Source organism: Pseudophryne corroboree, chromosome 6 (genome assembly GCF_028390025.1).
Source record: "Pseudophryne corroboree isolate aPseCor3 chromosome 6, aPseCor3.hap2, whole genome shotgun sequence".
In the NCBI taxonomy this organism is placed as follows: domain Eukaryota; kingdom Metazoa; phylum Chordata; class Amphibia; order Anura; family Myobatrachidae; genus Pseudophryne; species Pseudophryne corroboree.
Window position 1 is genome coordinate 30,089,329 of NC_086449.1, and position 20,123 is coordinate 30,109,451.

General features: G+C 50.3%; 1 protein-coding gene across 1 annotated transcript in view; it reads left to right on the forward strand.

The window, feature by feature from the left end:
- Positions 1 to 4,023: 4,023 nt before the first annotated feature.
- The window catches only part of LOC134934171 (extracellular calcium-sensing receptor-like), a 53,402-nt gene continuing 37,302 nt past the window's right edge, over positions 4,024 to 20,123 (forward strand). Inside the window, exons 1-6 of the mRNA XM_063929665.1 lie at positions 4,024 to 4,047; positions 4,150 to 4,292; positions 9,956 to 10,013; positions 10,116 to 10,258; positions 17,634 to 17,925; positions 18,282 to 19,106. Coding sequence (XP_063785735.1) covers positions 4,024 to 4,047; positions 4,150 to 4,292; positions 9,956 to 10,013; positions 10,116 to 10,258; positions 17,634 to 17,925; positions 18,282 to 19,106 — 1,485 coding nt within the window. The remainder of the gene's footprint in view (positions 4,048 to 4,149; positions 4,293 to 9,955; positions 10,014 to 10,115; positions 10,259 to 17,633; positions 17,926 to 18,281; positions 19,107 to 20,123) is intronic.

The window sequence follows — 20,123 nt, forward strand, 5'->3', positions numbered from 1 at the left end:
CAAAAAACAACCGAATCCAGAGGCACCTGCAGCATCGGTAAAAAGCTGCAAACTCTCGCTGTCAACGGCTGGCGCTTGCCATATGCTCACCCCGTTGAAATCCTCCAGGAACGAAGCCCAGACGGCCAAATCCCTTTTCAATTCAGAGGACAAACGAACGAAATGATGTGGCCTGGCACACCCCGCCGTTGCCCTTTCGAGCTTTCGTCAGAAAACCCTGCCCATCGGTATTACCCGACAAGCAAAGTTCAGCATGCCCAGCAAGGACTGCGCCTGCCGCACCGTGACTTTACGCGAGCCGTTGAAACGGCAAATAGTTTCGCGGAGCTTAGACACTTTGTCCTGGGGCAGGCGACACTCTCCCGCCACGGTGTCAATTTCAATCCCCAAAAATGATAGGCAGGAGGCCGGACCCTCCGTTTTATCCCTGGCTACCGGGACACCGAAGTGGTAAAAAAGAGCCCGCGTGCTAAACAGCAGGTCGCCGCACCTTGTGTCATTAGCCGGTCCCGTACACAGGAAATCATCGAGGTAATGTGCAACCCCGTGACCGCCTGACGTCGACTCCACGCACCAATGAAGAAAAGTGCTAAAGCGCTCGAAAAACGAGCATGAAACGGAACATCCCATCGGCAGACATTTGTCGATGAAATACTCCGCCCCAATCCGGAAGCCCATAAAACGGAATGAGTCCGGATGCAATGGCAGTAATCTAAAAGCTGACTCAACATCAATCTTAGCCATGAGGGCCCCGCTCCCGTAGCCGCGGACCATCTCCAGCGCCTCGTCAAATGACTGATACACCACCGAGCAATAAGCCGGTGGTATTGCGTCGTTGACCGATGCCCCTGGCGGGTAAGAAAGATGCTGAATGAGCCGAAAAGATCCTGGAGTCTTCTTTGGTACCACCCCAACCGGGGAGATGACCAAGTCATCCACCGGGGGTGACTTAAACGGCCCCTCCATCCTACCCAACCTGACCTCCTTATCCACTTTCTCCCGTAACACCGTCGGCAAGGTTCGGGCAGACTGAAGGTTCCTGTGCGCGCGCACGGACACTTCGCTTGCAACAGGCAAGCGAAAACCGAACTTAAAACCGTCTAACAAAAATTTTGCATCCCTTTTATTGGGATACAGACCCAACCATTTACCCATCGTTTCCAACTTAACTGGCGTTGGTGCTCTGCTGAGCGGTCCCGCTCGCGGCCTGCTTAGGGTATGGTTGTTTCCCCCGATTTCCCTGTCGTCCCCCTTTGAAACAAGAGGAGGCTGGGTGGGTTCCACCGCACTGCTGGCAAGAGTGACGAAAACGACACTGTTTGCCAAATGAACATGTTCCGCTGTTAAAAGCGAAGCATTTCCCTCGAGGGGCAGACCGCCCGCCCATGCGAACGGCCAATCCGCCTGTCTTGGCAAATCCCCCGTCCGCGCCCGTTCCCTGTGCTGAGGACCCCCCGCGACGCCCACCTGCTCCCTGTTTCTGGGTTTCCTCCTCCCGCTGGGATGCCCGGGTCACTTTGAGCCAGACCTCCACGTCTTTGAACCCAAAATCCATAACCCGTAGCCCGTCCTGCTTCTCCCGAAACTCTTGGTCATATTGCCGCCATTCCGAGCCCGAGGATGTGCGCTGCATGTCGTGCACGAGATGAAGGTACCGGATGATATTCATGTGCTCTTCCGGCCTGTCCTCCAAATAGCAAGCCGCAAACACCCAGAAACCGGCCAGCCAGTTATCAAAAGACCTGAAAGCTTCTGCCCCCATGCCCTTCGTGGCGGCCGCCGTTTTGTAATCTTTCTTCATGGCCTTAGTCAAACCGAATAAGTCCACAAAGTCACCCCTACGTATCTTCTTGCGGCAGCTGTCTCGCAGCCCCCGCATAACTGCGGTGTACTCGCAGCGCACTACCCCCGGCAGATCGCGCCGCTTCTTTGCCCTACGCTCCTCTTCACTAATTCGCCTGCGCCGCTTACGCCTCTTCTGCTGTTTTGCTGCCCTTTTGGCAAGTTTCTCGGCCTCCTTCCTTGCCCTAGCAGTACTATCAGCGTCGGACGCTTGCGACGCCAAAGAAGAGGAGGAGGAGGAGGACGAAGAGCTACGCGAACTCGAGCTTGCGGTGGAAATTGATATAGACTGTACCAACTCATCGACCTCTCCGACCCGGATTCTTCGTTTTCTTCATTCCAATCATCGTCCACCACGAAATCTGCCAAATCCCTTTCACCTCGGCCCTCTGTGGAAGACAAAACAGAAGAGGGCCCGGCCCGCGCTTGCGGCGCACGCCGGGCACCCCGCGTGGAATGCGCAGCGACCGTGCGCCCCTGCTGCTCCCGGTCTGGTCCTAGCTCCAGCTCCGCCGCGGCGGCCCCCAGCTCCCGGCAGGCTCGTGCCACTCGCTGCGCCGCTGATGCCCTTCGAATGCCAGACCCCCTGCGTCCCGCAGCCTGGCCGAAATCCGCCCTCGCCCTAGGGGAGGCCACTGCAGCTAATGGCCCCAGAGCCTCCACCACCGTGGCCAGAGCTGACGCTATGGCCCCAGGGGGATCCCGTGCGGCGCGACCCCCGGAAACGCCGCCCGAAGGACGACCGGTCCTTGGTTGGGCGCGAGCCCGCGCCCACCGACCGCCCGATGCGCCCCGGGGACCCTCCCCCTCATGCTCTAATCCGAAGGCAAGTGCCCCCCGGCCGGCCCAACTGCTCTCCATCTCCGATCCTTCGCCTTCCCTATCCAGGGAAGCAGAAGAATCCCCTGGTCCTGGGGAGGACCCGCTGTCTTGCGCAGCGGCCCGTGCCGCGGCCCTGCGGCCGCTGACCCATTCCCTGTCTCCCCTCCTGCCGCGGGACCCGCTGCGTCCTGCGGTAGACACAGGGACCTGCTGCCCCCCCGCGCGTGCCCCCCCGCGTGTCACCGGACCCGCGGAAAGCGCGCCCGCCTGCTGTTCCCGGCCACCCCTCGTAGTTTCTGCTGTGCCCCCCTCTCTTGTCGCCCTCTCCGTGCCCCCAGCGCTGCCTAACCGAGGCATACGCTGCACCCCCCTAATTGGCTCTCTCCCCCTGCCAGATTCCGGCATCCGGGGAGAAGAAGCGGGTGGCCTGTGTGATGCTGGTGCCGCTGCGCGCGCACGTGTGCGGCCAGCGGCGTCAGGAGCGAGCGTGGGCGCGCGCGCACGTCGAGCGCGCGTCCCACGTCCACCCGCCAACGGCCTCCCGCACTGTTCCTCCTCATCGGCCGCCGCGCGAGGTTCCTGCATAGGCCCCGCGCGGCGACCGCCAGCTCCCTCACCCGTCTTCTCCCCCCGCCCGGCACGAACACTCGGCCGTGGCGAGGAAGGAGAGCCAGTGCCTGCCACTCCCGGGCGCCCCCCCCGCGGCCCGCACGCACGCGCCCGCGGGCGCCCGACATGATCTCGGGCTCGGCGGCTCCCGGAGGGGACGGCCGCCGCCCGCCGATCCTCGAGCGGCCCGAGGGGACCCCTGGTCCCCCACGCCGCCCTCGTCTGGCCGGAGTGCCCGACCCGGCACCCGGCGGCGAGCCCGCCCGGGCCCTGTCCGTGCTGCCAGCGGCCGCGTTCGGCGAGGCCCTAGGGGACGGAGCCCCGTCCCTCATGCCGCCCACTGCCGCCTCAGGGCCCGCTCGGCCGTCCGACCCACGGTACCGAGCCGGGGCCCTGAGCACGCGCTGTGGGCGAGACATGTCGGCAGACAATAAATACCAGGAAATTATAAGGGGTTACTGTGGAGGAGAATCCCAAAGTGAGGGTGAGTCTATGTACTTAATGGCAGAGCAAGAATCCCCTAATAAAACAAAGTTTTGCTTGCACTGCAGCACTCACCTAAAGCAAATCACCAAGAGGAAAGCAAATCACCAAGAGACTTAAGATGGCCTCTCCTTCCCTATATATAGCAAACCCTCCCCCTAAAACAGGCTGTACTTTCCTCACAGCTAGGTCCACCCCTCCCCAGATGTTTAACTCTTTCCTCTCCTATGCAGTCAATACTCTCTCCTTTTGGTTCTTAGCAGTAATATGACGTTTCATTCCTTTCTACAGGTAATTTATAACACGTGTATAAAATAAATGATCAGCTTCTCTCAAGTAACCTGGACCATGATAATGTTTATATGTCTTCAATTAATTTTTTCTATGGACCAGAGATGCAATCTGGATATTCCAGCTCTTGAGGGGCTGACACAACCTGGAGATATCATGATAGGATTTTTGATGCCTGTCTTTTTGGATAAAGTATATCAAAGAATTTCCTTTACACAGAGACCTCCCAGCATCAAATGTGATGTGTAAGTGTGGATTACCACTATATAACTGATACCATCATTTGTATAGGTATAAACCACCAATGGGTGTGAGTCTTCTCTGTATTCTAGTCTTACCGAGCCTGTTGTTTCTTGTTTTCCATGACAAGCAGAGGGGCAAGTGGTCCCCTATCCTAGTACTGTGATTGAACCATTTAATTAAAAAGTTCACTTTACTAAACCTTAGCTCTTCAACAGTTCTGGATCTTTCCATATATGTAATAAGAATTAACACTTCACTCTCTGCAGTATAACACATTTATGTAAATACATACCATCGTATCAATTCTCACTAATTGCTACCTGTAACTACAAATTTATTTAGGTATTAACGACTATGTGGAATTATAATAACGAGTACACACAAATTTACTGCGCAATAATTAGTGATGAGCGGGTTCGGTTCCTCGGAATCCGAACCCCCCCAAACTTCACCCATTTTACACGGTTCCAAGGCAGACTCGGATCCTCCCGCCTTGCTCGGTTAACCCGAGCGCACCCGAACGTCATCATCCCGCTGTCGGATTCTCGCGAGATTCGGATTCTATATAAGGAGCCGCGCGTCGCCGCCATTTTTCACTCGTGCATTGGAAATGATAGTGAGAGGACGTGGATGGCGTCCTCTCAGTTTTGTTCAGTGGGCTGCAAATATCTGGGCTCATTGCTTTATTGTGGGGACTGGGGACCAGCAGTATTATATAGGAGGAGTACAGTGCAGAGTTTTGCTGACCAGTGACCACCAGTATTATACGTTCTCTGCCTGAAAAACGCTCCATATCTGTGCTCAGTGTGCTGCATATATCTGTGCTCACACTGCTTTATTGTGGGGACTGGGGACCACCAGTATTATATAGGAGGAGTACAGTGCAGAGTTTTGCTGACCAGTGACCAGTGACCACCAGTATTATACGTTCTCTGCCTGAAAAATGCTCCATATCTGTGCTGCATTGTAGTATTTATAGTAGGAGTACAGTGCATAATTTTGCTGACCACCAGTATATAATATATTGCAGTACCAGAGGCAGAACTCTGGGAGGCAACGGAGTCATCTGCCGCCGGGCTCCTGCTCTGAAGGGGGGCACCTCTCCTCCCATTCTGTGACACTATTGAATTAAGTTAATTGATAGCTGTCGCTGTCTTTTCAGTGGCCGACTTCCTCACTGGTCCCTGCACCTTACAAATCACACCCTCTTTATTATACTGAATATACACATTTTACAAGTGTAACACCCAGGATTAGAAACCACAACCTATTACACTGGAATCAGTCACCTTACTGATGAAGCTGTTTGCTCCTGTATAGGAAATATGAGAATTTTAACTATATGAAGATACTTCTCTGACAATTCCTCTACAGGAGCAAATAACTCCATCAGTAAAGTGTCTGCTGTTAGTGTAACAGGTCATGGGTTCTAATCCTGGGTATGACTGCTGAGAAATGTGTGATTTAAAATAAAAGACAATTAAATGTATTAAATACAGTATATACATTTGTTTCAGAACACTACATACACACACACACACACACACACACACACACACACACACACACATACATACATACATACATACATAAATACATATATTTATCTTAATATAGGAAATAGGGGGCACCAATATTTAACTTACCTCCGGGCAACTGGGACGAACTTACGCCACCGAGCAGTACGGTACAGTAGGCCACTGCTCTACCTACCTCTGTGTCGTCAATTATACTATCCATCCATACCTGTGGTGCATTTCAGTTTTGCACAGTTTGCTGACCACCATATAGCAGTACGGTACAGTAAGCCACTGCTCTACCTACCTCTGTGTCGTCTCCATCCATATCTGTGGTGCATTTCAGTTTTGCACAGTTTGCTGACCACCAGTATATAATATATAGCAGTACGATACAGAAGGCCACTGCTCTACCTACCTCTGTGTCGTCAAGTATACTATCCATCCATACCTGTGGTGCATTTCAGTTGTGCGCAGTATATATATAGTAATAGGCCATTGCTATTGATACTTGCATATAATTCCACACATTAAAAAATGGAGAACAAAAATGTGGAGGGTAAAATAGGGAAAGATCAAGATCCACTTCCACCTCATGCTGAAGCTGCTGCCACTAGTCATGTCCGAGACGATGAAATGCCATCAACGTCGTCTGCCAAGGCCGATGCCCAATGTCATAGTAGAGAGCATGTAAAATCCAAAAAACAAAAGTTCAGTAAAATGACCCAAAAATCAAAAATAAAAGCGTCTGATGAGAAGCGTAAACTTGCCAATATGCCATTTACGACACGGAGTGGTAAGGACAGACATTTGTCGATGAAATACTCCGCCCCAATCCGGAAACCCATAAAACGGAATGAGTCCGGATGCAATGGCAGTAATCTAAAAGCTGACTCAACATCAATCTTAGCCATGAGGGCCCCGCTCCCGTAGCCGCGGACCATCTCCAGCGCCTCGTCAAATGACTGATACACCACCGAGCAATAAGCCGGTGGTATTGCGTCGTTGACCGATGCCCCTGGCGGGTAAGAAAGATGCTGAATGAGCCGAAAAGATCCTGGAGTCTTCTTTGGTACCACCCCAACCGGGGAGATGACCAAGTCATCCACCGGGGGTGACTTAAACGGCCCCTCCATCCTACCCAACCTGACCTCCTTATCCACTTTCTCCCGTAACACCGTCGGCAAGGTTCGGGCAGACTGAAGGTTCCTGTGCGCGCGCACGGACACTTCGCTTGCAACAGGCAAGCGAAAACCGAACTTAAAACCGTCTAACAAAAATTTTGCATCCCTTTTATTGGGATACAGACCCAACCATTTACCCATCGTTTCCAACTTAACTGGCGTTGGTGCTCTGCTGAGCGGTCCCGCTCGCGGCCTGCTTAGGGTATGGTTGTTTCCCCCGATTTCCCTGTCGTCCCCCTTTGAAACAAGAGGAGGCTGGGTGGGTTCCACCGCACTGCTGGCAAGAGTGACGAAAACGACACTGTTTGCCAAATGAACATGTTCCGCTGTTAAAAGCGAAGCATTTCCCTCGAGGGGCAGACCGCCCGCCCATGCGAACGGCCAATCCGCCTGTCTTGGCAAATCCCCCGTCCGCGCCCGTTCCCTGCGCTGAGGACCCCCCGCGACGCCCACCTGCTCCCTGTTTCTGGGTTTCCTCCTCCCGCTGGGATGCCCGGGTCACTTTGAGCCAGACCTCCACGTCTTTGAACCCAAAATCCATAACCCGTAGCCCGTCCTGCTTCTCCCGAAACTCTTGGTCATATTGCCGCCATTCCGAGCCCGAGGATGTGCGCTGCATGTCGTGCACGAGATGAAGGTACCGGATGATATTCATGTGCTCTTCCGGCCTGTCCTCCAAATAGCAAGCCGCAAACACCCAGAAACCGGCCAGCCAGTTATCAAAAGACCTGAAAGCTTCTGCCCCCATGCCCTTCGTGGCGGCCGCCGTTTTGTAATCTTTCTTCATGGCCTTAGTCAAACCGAATAAGTCCACAAAGTCACCCCTACGTATCTTCTTGCGGCAGCTGTCTCGCAGCCCCCGCATAACTGCGGTGTACTCGCAGCGCACTACCCCCGGCAGATCGCGCCGCTTCTTTGCCCTACGCTCCTCTTCACTAATTCGCCTGCGCCGCTTACGCCTCTTCTGCTGTTTTGCTGCCCTTTTGGCAAGTTTCTCGGCCTCCTTCCTTGCCCTAGCAGTACTATCAGCGTCGGACGCTTGCGACGCCAAAGAAGAGGAGGAGGAGGAGGACGAAGAGCTACGCGAACTCGAGCTTGCGGTGGAAATTGATATAGACTGTACCAACTCATCGACCTCTCCGACCCGGATTCTTCGTTTTCTTCATTCCAATCATCGTCCACCACGAAATCTGCCAAATCCCTTTCACCTCGGCCCTCTGTGGAAGACAAAACAGAAGAGGGCCCGGCCCGCGCTTGCGGCGCACGCCGGGCACCCCGCGTGGAATGCGCAGCGACCGTGCGCCCCTGCTGCTCCCGGTCTGGTCCTAGCTCCAGCTCCGCCGCGGCGGCCCCCAGCTCCCGGCAGGCTCGTGCCACTCGCTGCGCCGCTGATGCCCTTCGAATGCCAGACCCCCTGCGTCCCGCAGCCTGGCCGAAATCCGCCCTCGCCCTAGGGGAGGCCACTGCAGCTAATGGCCCCAGAGCCTCCACCACCGTGGCCAGAGCTGACGCTATGGCCCCAGGGGGATCCCGTGCGGCGCGACCCCCGGAAACGCCGCCCGAAGGACGACCGGTCCTTGGTTGGGCGCGAGCCCGCGCCCACCGACCGCCCGATGCGCCCCGGGGACCCTCCCCCTCATGCTCTAATCCGAAGGCAAGTGCCCCCCGGCCGGCCCAACTGCTCTCCATCTCCGATCCTTCGCCTTCCCTATCCAGGGAAGCAGAAGAATCCCCTGGTCCTGGGGAGGACCCGCTGTCTTGCGCAGCGGCCCGTGCCGCAGCCCTGCGGCCGCTGACCCATTCCGTGTCTCCCTTCCTGCCGCGGGACCCGCTGCGTCCTGCGGTAGACACAGGGACCTGCTGCCCCCCCGCGCGTGCCCCCCCGCGTGTCACCGGACCCGCGGAAAGCGCGCCCGCCTGCTGTTCCCGGCCACCCCTCGTAGTTTCTGCTGTGTCCCCCTCTCTTGTCGCCCTCTCCGTGCCCCCAGCGCTGCCTAACCGAGGCATACGCTGCACCCCCCTAATTGGCTCTCTCCCCCTGCCAGATTCCGGCATCCGGGGAGAAGAAGCGGGTGGCCTGTGTGATGCTGGCGCCGCTGCGCGCGCACGTGTGCGGCCAGCGGCGTCAGGAGCGAGCGTGGGCGCGCGCGCACGTCGAGCGCGCGTCCCACGTCCACCCGCCAACGGCCTCCCGCACTGTTCCTCCTCATCGGCCGCCGCGCGAGGTTCCTGCATAGGCCCCGCGCGGCGACCGCCAGCTCCCTCACCCGTCTTCTCCCCCCGCCCGGCACGAACACTCGGCCGTGGCGAGGAAGGAGAGCCAGTGCCTGCCACTCCCGGGCGCCCCCCCGCGGCCCGCCCGCGGGCGCCCGACATGATCTCGGGCTCGGCGGCTCCCGGAGGGGACGGCCGCCGCCCGCCGATCCTCGAGCGGCCCGAGGGGACCCCTGGTCCCCCACGCCGCCCTCGTCCGGCCGGAGTGCCCGACCCGGCACCCGGCGGCGAGCCCGCCCGGGCCCTGTCCGTGCTGCCAGCGGCCGCGTTCGGCGAGGCCCTAGGGGACGGAGCCCCGTCCCTCATGCCGCCCACTGCCGCCTCAGGGCCCGCTCGGCCGTCCGACCCACGGTACCGAGCCGGGGCCCTGAGCACGCGCTGGGGGCGAGACATGTCGGCAGACAATAAATACCAGGAAATTATAAGGGGTTACTGTGGAGGAGAATCCCAAAGTGAGGGTGAGTCTATGTACTTAATGGCAGAGCAAGAATCCCCTAATAAAACAAAGTTTTGCTTGCACTGCAGCACTCACCTAAAGCAAATCACCAAGAGGAAAGCAAATCACCAAGAGACTTAAGATGGCCTCTCCTTCCCTATATATAGCAAACCCTCCCCCTAAAACAGGCTGTACTTTCCTCACAGCTAGGTCCACCCCTCCCCAGATGTTTAACTCTTTCCTCTCCTATGCAGTCAATACTCTCTCCTTTTGGTTCTTAGCAGTAATATGACGTTTCATTCCTTTCTACAGGTAATTTATAACACGTGTATAAAATAAATGATCAGCTTCTCTCAAGTAACCTGGACCATGATAATGTTTATATGTCTTCAATTAATTTTTTCTATGGACCAGAGATGCAATCTGGATATTCCAGCTCTTGAGGGGCTGACACAACCTGGAGATATCATGATAGGATTTTTGATGCCTGTCTTTTTGGATAAAGTATATCAAAGAATTTCCTTTACACAGAGACCTCCCAGCATCAAATGTGATCTGTAAGTGTGGATTACCACTATATAACTGATACCATCATTTGTATAGGTATAAACCACCAATGGGTGTGAGTCTTCTCTGTATTCTAGTCTTACCGAGCCTGTTGTTTCTTGTTTTCCATGACAAGCAGAGGGGCAAGTGGTCCCCTATCCTAGTATTGTGATTGAACCATTTAATTAAAAAGTTCACTTTACTAAACCTTAGCTCTTCAACAGTTCTGGATCTTTCCATATATGTAATAAGAATTAACACTTCACTCTCTGCAGTATAACACATTTATGTAAATACATACCATCGTATCAATTCTCACTAATTGCTACCTGTAACTACAAATTTATTTAGGTATTAACGACTATGTGGAATTATAATAACGAGTACACACAAATTTACTGCGCAATAATTAGTGATGAGCGGGTTCGGTTCCTCGGAATCCGAACCCCCCCAAACTTCACCCATTTTACACGGTTCCAAGGCAGACTCGGATCCTCCCGCCTTGCTCGGTTAACCCGAGCGCACCCGAACGTCATCATCCCGCTGTCGGATTCTCGCGAGATTCGGATTCTATATAAGGAGCCGCGCGTCGCCGCCATTTTTCACTCGTGCATTGGAAATGATAGTGAGAGGACGTGGATGGCGTCCTCTCAGTTTTGTTCAGTGGGCTGCAAATATCTGGGCTCATTGCTTTATTGTGGGGACTGGGGACCAGCAGTATTATATAGGAGGAGTACAGTGCAGAGTTTTGCTGACCAGTGACCACCAGTATTATACGTTCTCTGCCTGAAAAACGCTCCATATCTGTGCTCAGTGTGCTGCATATATCTGTGCTCACACTGCTTTATTGTGGGGACTGGGGACCACCAGTATTATATAGGAGGAGTACAGTGCAGAGTTTTGCTGACCAGTGACCAGTGACCACCAGTATTATACGTTCTCTGCCTGAAAAATGCTCCATATCTGTGCTGCATTGTAGTATATATAGTAGGAGTACAGTGCATAATTTTGCTGACCACCAGTATATAATATATTGCAGTACCAGAGGCAGAACTCTGGGAGGCAACGGAGTCATCTGCCGCCGGGCTCCTGCTCTGAAGGGGGGCACCTCTCCTCCCATTCTGTGACACTATTGAATTAAGTTAATTGATAGCTGTCGCTGTCTTTTCAGTGGCCGACTTCCTCACTGGTCCCTGCACCTTACAAATCACACCCTCTTTATTATACTGAATATACACATTTTACAAGTGTAACACCCAGGATTAGAAACCACAACCTATTACACTGGAATCAGTCACCTTACTGATGAAGCTGTTTGCTCCTGTATAGGAAATATGAGAATTTTAACTATATGAAGATACTTCTCTGACAATTCCTCTACAGGAGCAAATAACTCCATCAGTAAAGTGTCTGCTGTTAGTGTAACAGGTCATGGGTTCTAATCCTGGGTATGACTGCTGAGAAATGTGTGATTTAAAATAAAAGACAATTAAATGTATTAAATACAGTATATACATTTGTTTCAGAACACTACATACACACACACACACACACACACACACACACACACACACACACACATACATACATACATACATAAATACATATATTTATCTTAATATAGGAAATAGGGGGCACCAATATTTAACTTACCTCCGGGCAACTGGGACGAACTTACGCCACCGAGCAGTACGGTACAGTAGGCCACTGCTCTACCTACCTCTGTGTCGTCAATTATACTATCCATCCATACCTGTGGTGCATTTCAGTTTTGCACAGTTTGCTGACCACCATATAGCAGTACGGTACAGTAAGCCACTGCTCTACCTACCTCTGTGTCGTCTCCATCCATATCTGTGGTGCATTTCAGTTTTGCACAGTTTGCTGACCACCAGTATATAATATATAGCAGTACGATACAGAAGGCCACTGCTCTACCTACCTCTGTGTCGTCAAGTATACTATCCATCCATACCTGTGGTGCATTTCAGTTGTGCGCAGTATATATATAGTAATAGGCCATTGCTATTGATACTTGCATATAATTCCACACATTAAAAAATGGAGAACAAAAATGTGGAGGGTAAAATAGGGAAAGATCAAGATCCACTTCCACCTCATGCTGAAGCTGCTGCCACTAGTCATGTCCGAGACGATGAAATGCCATCAACGTCGTCTGCCAAGGCCGATGCCCAATGTCATAGTAGAGAGCATGTAAAATCCAAAAAACAAAAGTTCAGTAAAATGACCCAAAAATCAAAAATAAAAGCGTCTGATGAGAAGCGGAAACTTGCCAATATGCCATTTACGACACGGAGGGGTAAGGAACGGCTGAGGCCCTGACCTATGTTCATGGCTAGTGGTTCAGATTCACATGAGGATGGAAGCACTCATCCTCTTGCTAGAAAAATGAAAAGACTTAAGCTGGCAAAAGCACAGCAAAGAACTGTGTGTTCTTCTAAATCACAAATCCCCAAGGAGAGTCCAATTGTGTCGGTTGCGATGCCTGACCTTCCCAACACTGGACGGGAAGAGGTGGCGCCTTCCACCATTTGCACGCCCCCGGCAATTGCTGGAAGGAGCACCCGCAGTCCAGTTCCTGATAGTCAAATTGAAGATGTCACTGTTGAAGTACACCAGGATGAGGATATGGGTGTTGCTGGCGCTGGGGCGGAAATTGACAAGGAGGATTCTGATGGTGAGGTGGTTTGTTTAAGTCAGGCACCCGGGGAGACACCTGTTGTCCGTGGGACGAATATGGCCATTGACATGCCTGGTCAAAATACAAAAAAAATCAGCTCTTCGGTGTGGAATTATTTCAACACAAATGCGGACAACAGGTGTCAAGCCGTGTGTTGCCTTTGTCAAGCTGTAATAAGTAGGGGTAAGGACGTTAACCACCTCGGAACATCCTCCCTTATACGTCACCTGCAGCGCATTCATCATAAGTCAGTGACAAGTTCAAAAACTTTGGGTGACAGCGGAAGCAGTCCACTGACCACTAAATCCCTTCCTCTTGTAACCAAGCTCCTGCAAACCACACCACCATTTCCCTCAGTGTCAATTTCCTCCTTACACAGGAAATAGTCCTGCAGGCCATGTCACTGTCAAGTCTGACGAGACCTCTCCTGCCTGGGATTCCTCCGATGCATCCTTGAGTGTAACGCCTACTGCTGCTGGCGCTGCTGTTGTTGCTGCTGGGAGTCGATCTTCATCCCAGAGGGGAAGTCGGAAGACCACTTGTACTACTTCCAGTAAGCAATTGACTGTCCAACAGTCCTTTGCGAGGAAGATGAAATATCACAGCAGTCATCCTGCTGCAAAGCGGATAACTCAGGCCTTGGCAGCCTGGGTGGTGAAAAACGTGTTTCCGGTATCCACCGTTAATTCACAGGGAACTAGAGAATTTCTTGAGTTAGTGTGTCCCCGGTACCAAATACCATCTAGGTTCCATTTCTCTAGGCAGGCGATACCGAGAATGTACACAGACCTCAGAAAAAGAGTCACCAGTGTCCTAAAAAATGCAGTTGTACCCAATGTCCACTTAAACATGGACATGTGGACAAGTGGAGCAGGGCAGACTCAGGACTATATGACTGTGACAGCCCACTGGGTAGATGTATTGCCTCCCGCAGCAAGAACAGCAGCGGCGGCACCAGTAGCAGCATCTCGCAAATGCCAACTCGTTCCTAGGCAGGCTAGGCTTTGTATCACCGCTTTCCATAAGAGGCACACAGCTGACAACCTCTTAAGGAAACTGAGGAACATCATCGCAGAATGGCTTACCCCAATTGGACTCTCCTGGGGATTTGTGACATCGGACAACGCCACCAATATTGTGCATGCATTACATGCGGGCAAATTCCAGCACATCCCATGTTTTACACATACATTGAATTTGGTGGTGCAGAATTATTTAAAAAACGACAGGGGCGTGCAAGAGATGCTGTCGGTGGCCCGAAGAATTGCGGGCCACTTTCGGAATTCAGCCACCGCGTGCCGAAGACTGGAGCACCAGCAAACAGTCCTGAACCTGCCATCATCTGAAGCAAGAGGTGGTAACGAGGTGGAATTCAACCCTCTATATGCTTCAGAGGATGGAGGAGCAGCAAAAGGCCATTCAAGCCTATACATCTGCCTACGATGTAGGCAAAGGAGGGGGAATGCACCTGACTCAAGCGCAGTGGAGAATGATTTCAACGTTGTGCAAGGTTCTGCAACCCTTTGAACTTGCCACACGTGAAGTCAGTTCAGACACTGCCAGCCTGAGTCAGGTCATTCCCCTCATCAGGCTTTTGCAGAAGAAGCTGGAGACATTGAAGGAGGAGCTAAAACAGAGCGATTCCGCTAGGCATGTGGGACTTGTGGATGGAGCCCTTAATTCGCTTAACCAGGATTCACGGGTGGCCAATCTGTTGAAGTCAGAGCACTACATTTTGGCCACCGTGCTCGATCCTAGATTTAAAACCTACGTTGTATCTCTCTTTCCGGCAGACACAAGTCTGCAGAGGTTCAAAGACCTGCTGGTGAGAAAATTGTCAAGTCAAGCGGAACGTGACCCGTCAACAGCTCCTCCTTCACATTCTCCCGCAACTGGGGCTGCGAGGAAAAGGCTACGAATTACGAGCCCACCCGCTGGCGGTGATGCAGGGCAGTCTGGAGCGAGTGCTGACATCTGGTCCGGACTGAAGGACCTGCCAACGATTACTGACATGTCGTCTACTGTCACTGCATATGATTCTCTCACCATTGAAAGAATGGTGGAGGATTATATGAGTGACCACATCCAAGTAGGCACGTCAGACAGTCTGTACGTATACTGGCAGGAAAAAGAGGCAATTTGGAGGCCCTTGCAGAAACTGGCTTTATTTTACCTAAGTTGCCCCCCTCCAGTGTGTACTCCGAAAGAGTGTTTAGTGCAGCCGCTCACCTTGTCAGCAATCGGCGTACGAGGTTACTTCCAGAAAATGTGGAGAAGATGATGTTCATCAAAATGAATTATAATCAATTCCTCCGTGGAGACATTCACCAGCAATTGCCTCCAGAAAGTACACAGGGACCTGAGATGGTGGATTCCAGTGGGGACGAATTAATAATCTGTGAGGAGGGGGATGTACACGGTGAAAGGGGTGAGGAATCCGAGGATGAGGAGGAGGTGGACATCTTGCCTCTGTAGAGCCAGTTTGTGCAAGGAGAGAATGATTGCTTCTTTTTTGGTGGGGGCCCAAAGCATCATTTCAGTCACAGTCGTGTGGCAGACCCTGTGGCTGAAATGATGGGTTTGTTAAAGTGTGCATGTCCTGTTTATACAACATAAGGGTGGGTGGGAGGGCCCAAGGACAATTCCATCTTGCACCTCTTTTTTCTTTGAATTTTTCTTTACATCATATTCTGTTTGGGGACTGTTTTTTTGAAGTGCCATCCTGTCTGACACTGCAGTGCCACTCCTAGATGGGCCAGGTGTTTGTGTCGGCCACTTGGGTCGCTTAGCTTAGTCACACAGCGACCTTGGTGCACCTCTTTTTTTCTTTGCATCATGTGCTGTTTGGGGACTATTTTTTGAAGTGCCATCCTGTCTGACACTGCAGTGCCACTCCTAGATGGGCCAGGTGTTTGTGTCAGCCACTTGGGTCGCTTAGCTTAGTCACACAGCTACCTCATTGCGCCTCTTTTTTTCTTTGCATCATGTGCTGTTTGGGGAGAATTTTTTTAATCTGCCATCCTGTCTGACACTGCAGTGCCACTCCTAGATGGGCCAGGTGTTTGTGTCGGCCACTTGGGTAGCTTAGCTTAGTCACACAGCGACTTCATTGCACCTCTTTTTTTCTTTGCATCATGTGCTGTTTGGGGACTATTTTTTAAATCTGCCATCCTGTCTGACACTGCAGTGCCACTCCTAGATGGGCCAGGTGTTTGTGTCGGCCATTGGGTCGCTTAGCTTAGTCATCCAGCGACCTTGGTGCAAATTTTAGGACTAAAAATAATATTGTGAGGTGTGAGGTGTTCAGAATAGACTGGAAATGAGTGGAAATTATGGTTATTGAGGTTAATAATACTGTAGGATCAAAATGACCCCCAAATTCTATGATTTAAGCTGTTTTTGAGGGGTTTTTGAAAAATCTAATTACAAATATATTGAGAGGTGCTATGATGCTGAAACTTGTAATTCCACAATGAAAGAGAAAATATAATGCCGATGCACACTCTATAGAATTAAGCACTGCTAATCAGAATAATTATACTGAACTCTGTAATCTAATATACTGTAGAGCAACACTGATATGTTGGCATACTTTTTGGAAAAAAAATATTGGCCCACCAACCAGCGTCCAGGTGACCTCATCTGATGGATCCCTAACACCAAGATGAAGAGATTGGGACATCAGCACATGACAGGACTAAGGCCATGTGCAAAGTGAGGTATTTGTTTAAGTAGAAATGTGCCCTGGTCCATGCCATGGTGCAGTTGTACCCATGCCTGCTGGGTGCCCAGGTGTACAGGACTGCATCCAAGAAGTAAGCCATGTGGAGGTCGATCAAGGCCGCAGTCAACATGGTCATCTCCCGCAGTCGGGATCTGAAGAATGTGAAGAAGAGATATGGATACATCAAGAGGTTTCTGAAGGCCAAGATGGCTGAGGAATTGGGAATTTAAACTTGATTTTTACACTTTTTGAATATTTCCAATTCCCGACCCAGGTGACGGAGGATTGTGAAATTTCGACAATGTGTTCCATATGTATGGAGGCCTTTACATCTCTAAATGTCTATGATACCGGTGTTTTGGATGCCGGCATTCATAAGACTTACACCAAAATCCCAATGCTCAGCATCCCAACAGGGGTCGGGTAAGTTTACTTACCCTCCCCCACCATCATAACCCACCCTTCTCGCAGCCTAACCTTAACCTCCCCCCTACACCCACAGCCTAACCCTAACCTTCCCCAGTGGTGCCTATAACTAAGTCCCCTCCCCACAGCCTAACCCTAACCCTTCTTTCCCCACAGCCTAACCATAACCCTCCCCGGGGGTTCCAAACCCTCCCTTCCCCGCAGCCTAACCGTAACCCTTTCCCGGGGGTGCCTAACCCTCCCTTCCCCACCGCAGCCTAACCCTAACCCTCCTTTCCCCACAGTCCAACACCAACCCTCCCCCTGCAGCCTAAACCTACCCCCCCCCCCCCCCCTTGCCACAAGGGCAAGACCTAAGAGTCCCTGGCATACTTATGTTCGGGATTCCGGCGCCAGGATTTCAAGCACCGGCATTCTGACCGCATGCCCTTTAAAAATATTTTCACTGTTTCTACATTGTTACTCTTCTTCTATCTGGATGCCTTGTGTCCTGTTTAGATGTCTTTACATCTACTGTCTTTTTTCTGTCCTGAAGATTCAGGTTTGATTACTACCAACAATTCCTAGCCATGAAGTTTGCTGTAAAAGAGATTAACATGGATCCCAGTGTTCTTGGCAACAGGACATTAGGGTTGCAGGTGTATAAGACGTGTAATGTGCCTCACTATGAAGTACACGGAGCCTTACACCTATTATCTGAGTCCAACACGGCCATCCCCAACTACAGGTGTCTTTGGAAATCAACCTACAGTGCGGTTATAGGATCTTTCTTATCCACAAACTCAATCATAACTGCAAATATTTTGGGGATCTTCAGATACCCTCAGGTAAGGAGATTTCCTACTATTAATGTACTTTTATTTATTTACATTTTTATAAGGACTAGAGATTGCATGTAAGCTTTCAGAAATAGCTTCTAAAACAGGCATTTACATAATTACCACTGTCTCAGCCATTACTATGTCTTGGTTACACAGTAAAGTAAATACTTTGTTATCTAATAGCTATAGCCCTAAATCTGTCAAAATCTCAACACAATAGTACTGTGTATTTACTAAAAGATAAAACATTTTAACAATAGATAATTTATAGATTGAAAAAAGATATACAAATGGAAGATGTTTATGATGCACCCAAGTTATGGTGTTACTTTACATGAATGCAAACTTCTTTCTGTTTCCAGATCAGTGCAGGATCAAGTATCTCTCTCCTAAGTAATAAAATAATGTTTCCATCCTTTGCCAGGACTGTTCCCAGCGATAAGGAACAGTCTATGGGACTGGCTAAGCTTATTCTGCACTTTGGTTGGACATGGGTCGGTCTGTTGGCTGTGGACAATGATTATGGCCTACAGGGAATTCAGCCAATCAAGAAAGAGATAATAAAAGCTGGCGCATGTGTGGCCTTCACTGAATATATCCGTCTATCTCAACCAGACCGCAACGCCCCCCACATAGTCAAAGTCATTCAAGAATCATCAGTTATGGTTGTAATTATGTTCTCTGCTGATATTGATTTGGTTCCTATCATGAGTGAGATGTTGAAACAGAAAATCAAAGGGAAGATTTTTGTCTCCAATGCTGCTTGGTCAATGTCTAATTTGTTCTCAGCTGGAATCTTTTCCCCAATATTATCAGGGTCTATTGGTTTTTTTATCAACAACAGAGTGATTCCAGGATTCAGCGCCTACCTCAATGACGTCCAACCAACTATGGTAGGGTCGTGGGTGAACTTATATTGGGAGAAACTTTTCAATTGCAAGTTTTTGTATCTGAAAAATATAACCGGATCTGTGGATCCAACAGTGACAGAGTGCACAGGAGCAGAGAGTATAGACAGCATCAAGAACAGCTTCATGTACATCAACAGCTTAAAGTATACTCATGGTTTCTATGCTGCTGTCCGTGTTGTGGCCAAAGCTTTGGAAGACCTGAAAAACTGCATATTAAGAGATGGAACATTTCCATATATCAGTTGTAAAGACATTTTGAATTTTAAACCATGGCAGGTAAGTTATGTCTGGGATGAAAGTACTGTAAAAAAACCCACTAGACACAGTGTCTGCATTGGCCAGTGCTCTACTGAAAATGTGAAGGTTTTAAATGCCAAGATTCACCTCATTATTCTCCCATGCTCTCTTTATTCTCAGATATCCATTTTAAAGGTTCCTGGATGGTGATTATTCTGAATTTCCTTTCCAACAAGTCTTAACTGAGAGTGTCTAATGCTCACTTGATTGCAAATGCTTCTTTTTAAATAGTGGCATAGTTTCTCTGATGTACATTCAGCTTTCTGCTTAAGTGAACAAGAGGATCCTCTTCACCCTCTTTGTTCTGAGACAGGACTGCCCCTATTCCAACATCCGATGCATCAGTTTTTTTTACCACAAATTCCCTTTTAAAGTCAGGTGTCATCAGAACTGGCTGAGTACAATGGTACTTTTGGGATGTACAATAGAGATGGTGATATTGAATGCGCCAATTTTTGGTGGTTATAAGGCAAATTTCTATAATCGTATTCTTACTGAAGATCTCTATGAGTAAATCGTCCGTCTTCACAGGTAAATCCACTCATCAATGGAAATGTTCATATGAAAATAAAACACAGAAGAAAGGTCCCAATGTGTGGTAATGTCTTGATGATAAATACAGTCAAGGAGTAACAAAAAGGAAGACTATAGACAACTCCTCCACTTGGTAGTGATGAAAAGGCGTAATGGGGTCACCCAATAAGTGCAATGGTCAAAGGGGGGTGATGCTCACTTCCAAGCTTACTTCAATAAAATCTGGTCCATACACACAAAGGTATCTTTAAACGAGTCCTGGGATGGCGTCATCTAATGGATGTTATCCATGCCCCTCCACAGGATGTACATAAAAACAGGAAACATAAACATGCTCCAATGTGTAATATCAAAATGGGTATGGTTATCTCTTGGGAATGGTGAATAGTATAATCTCTAATCCGTGATGTATAAAGATAGAGGATCACCCAGGATGTGTTATAATATATTGTGATGCTCACT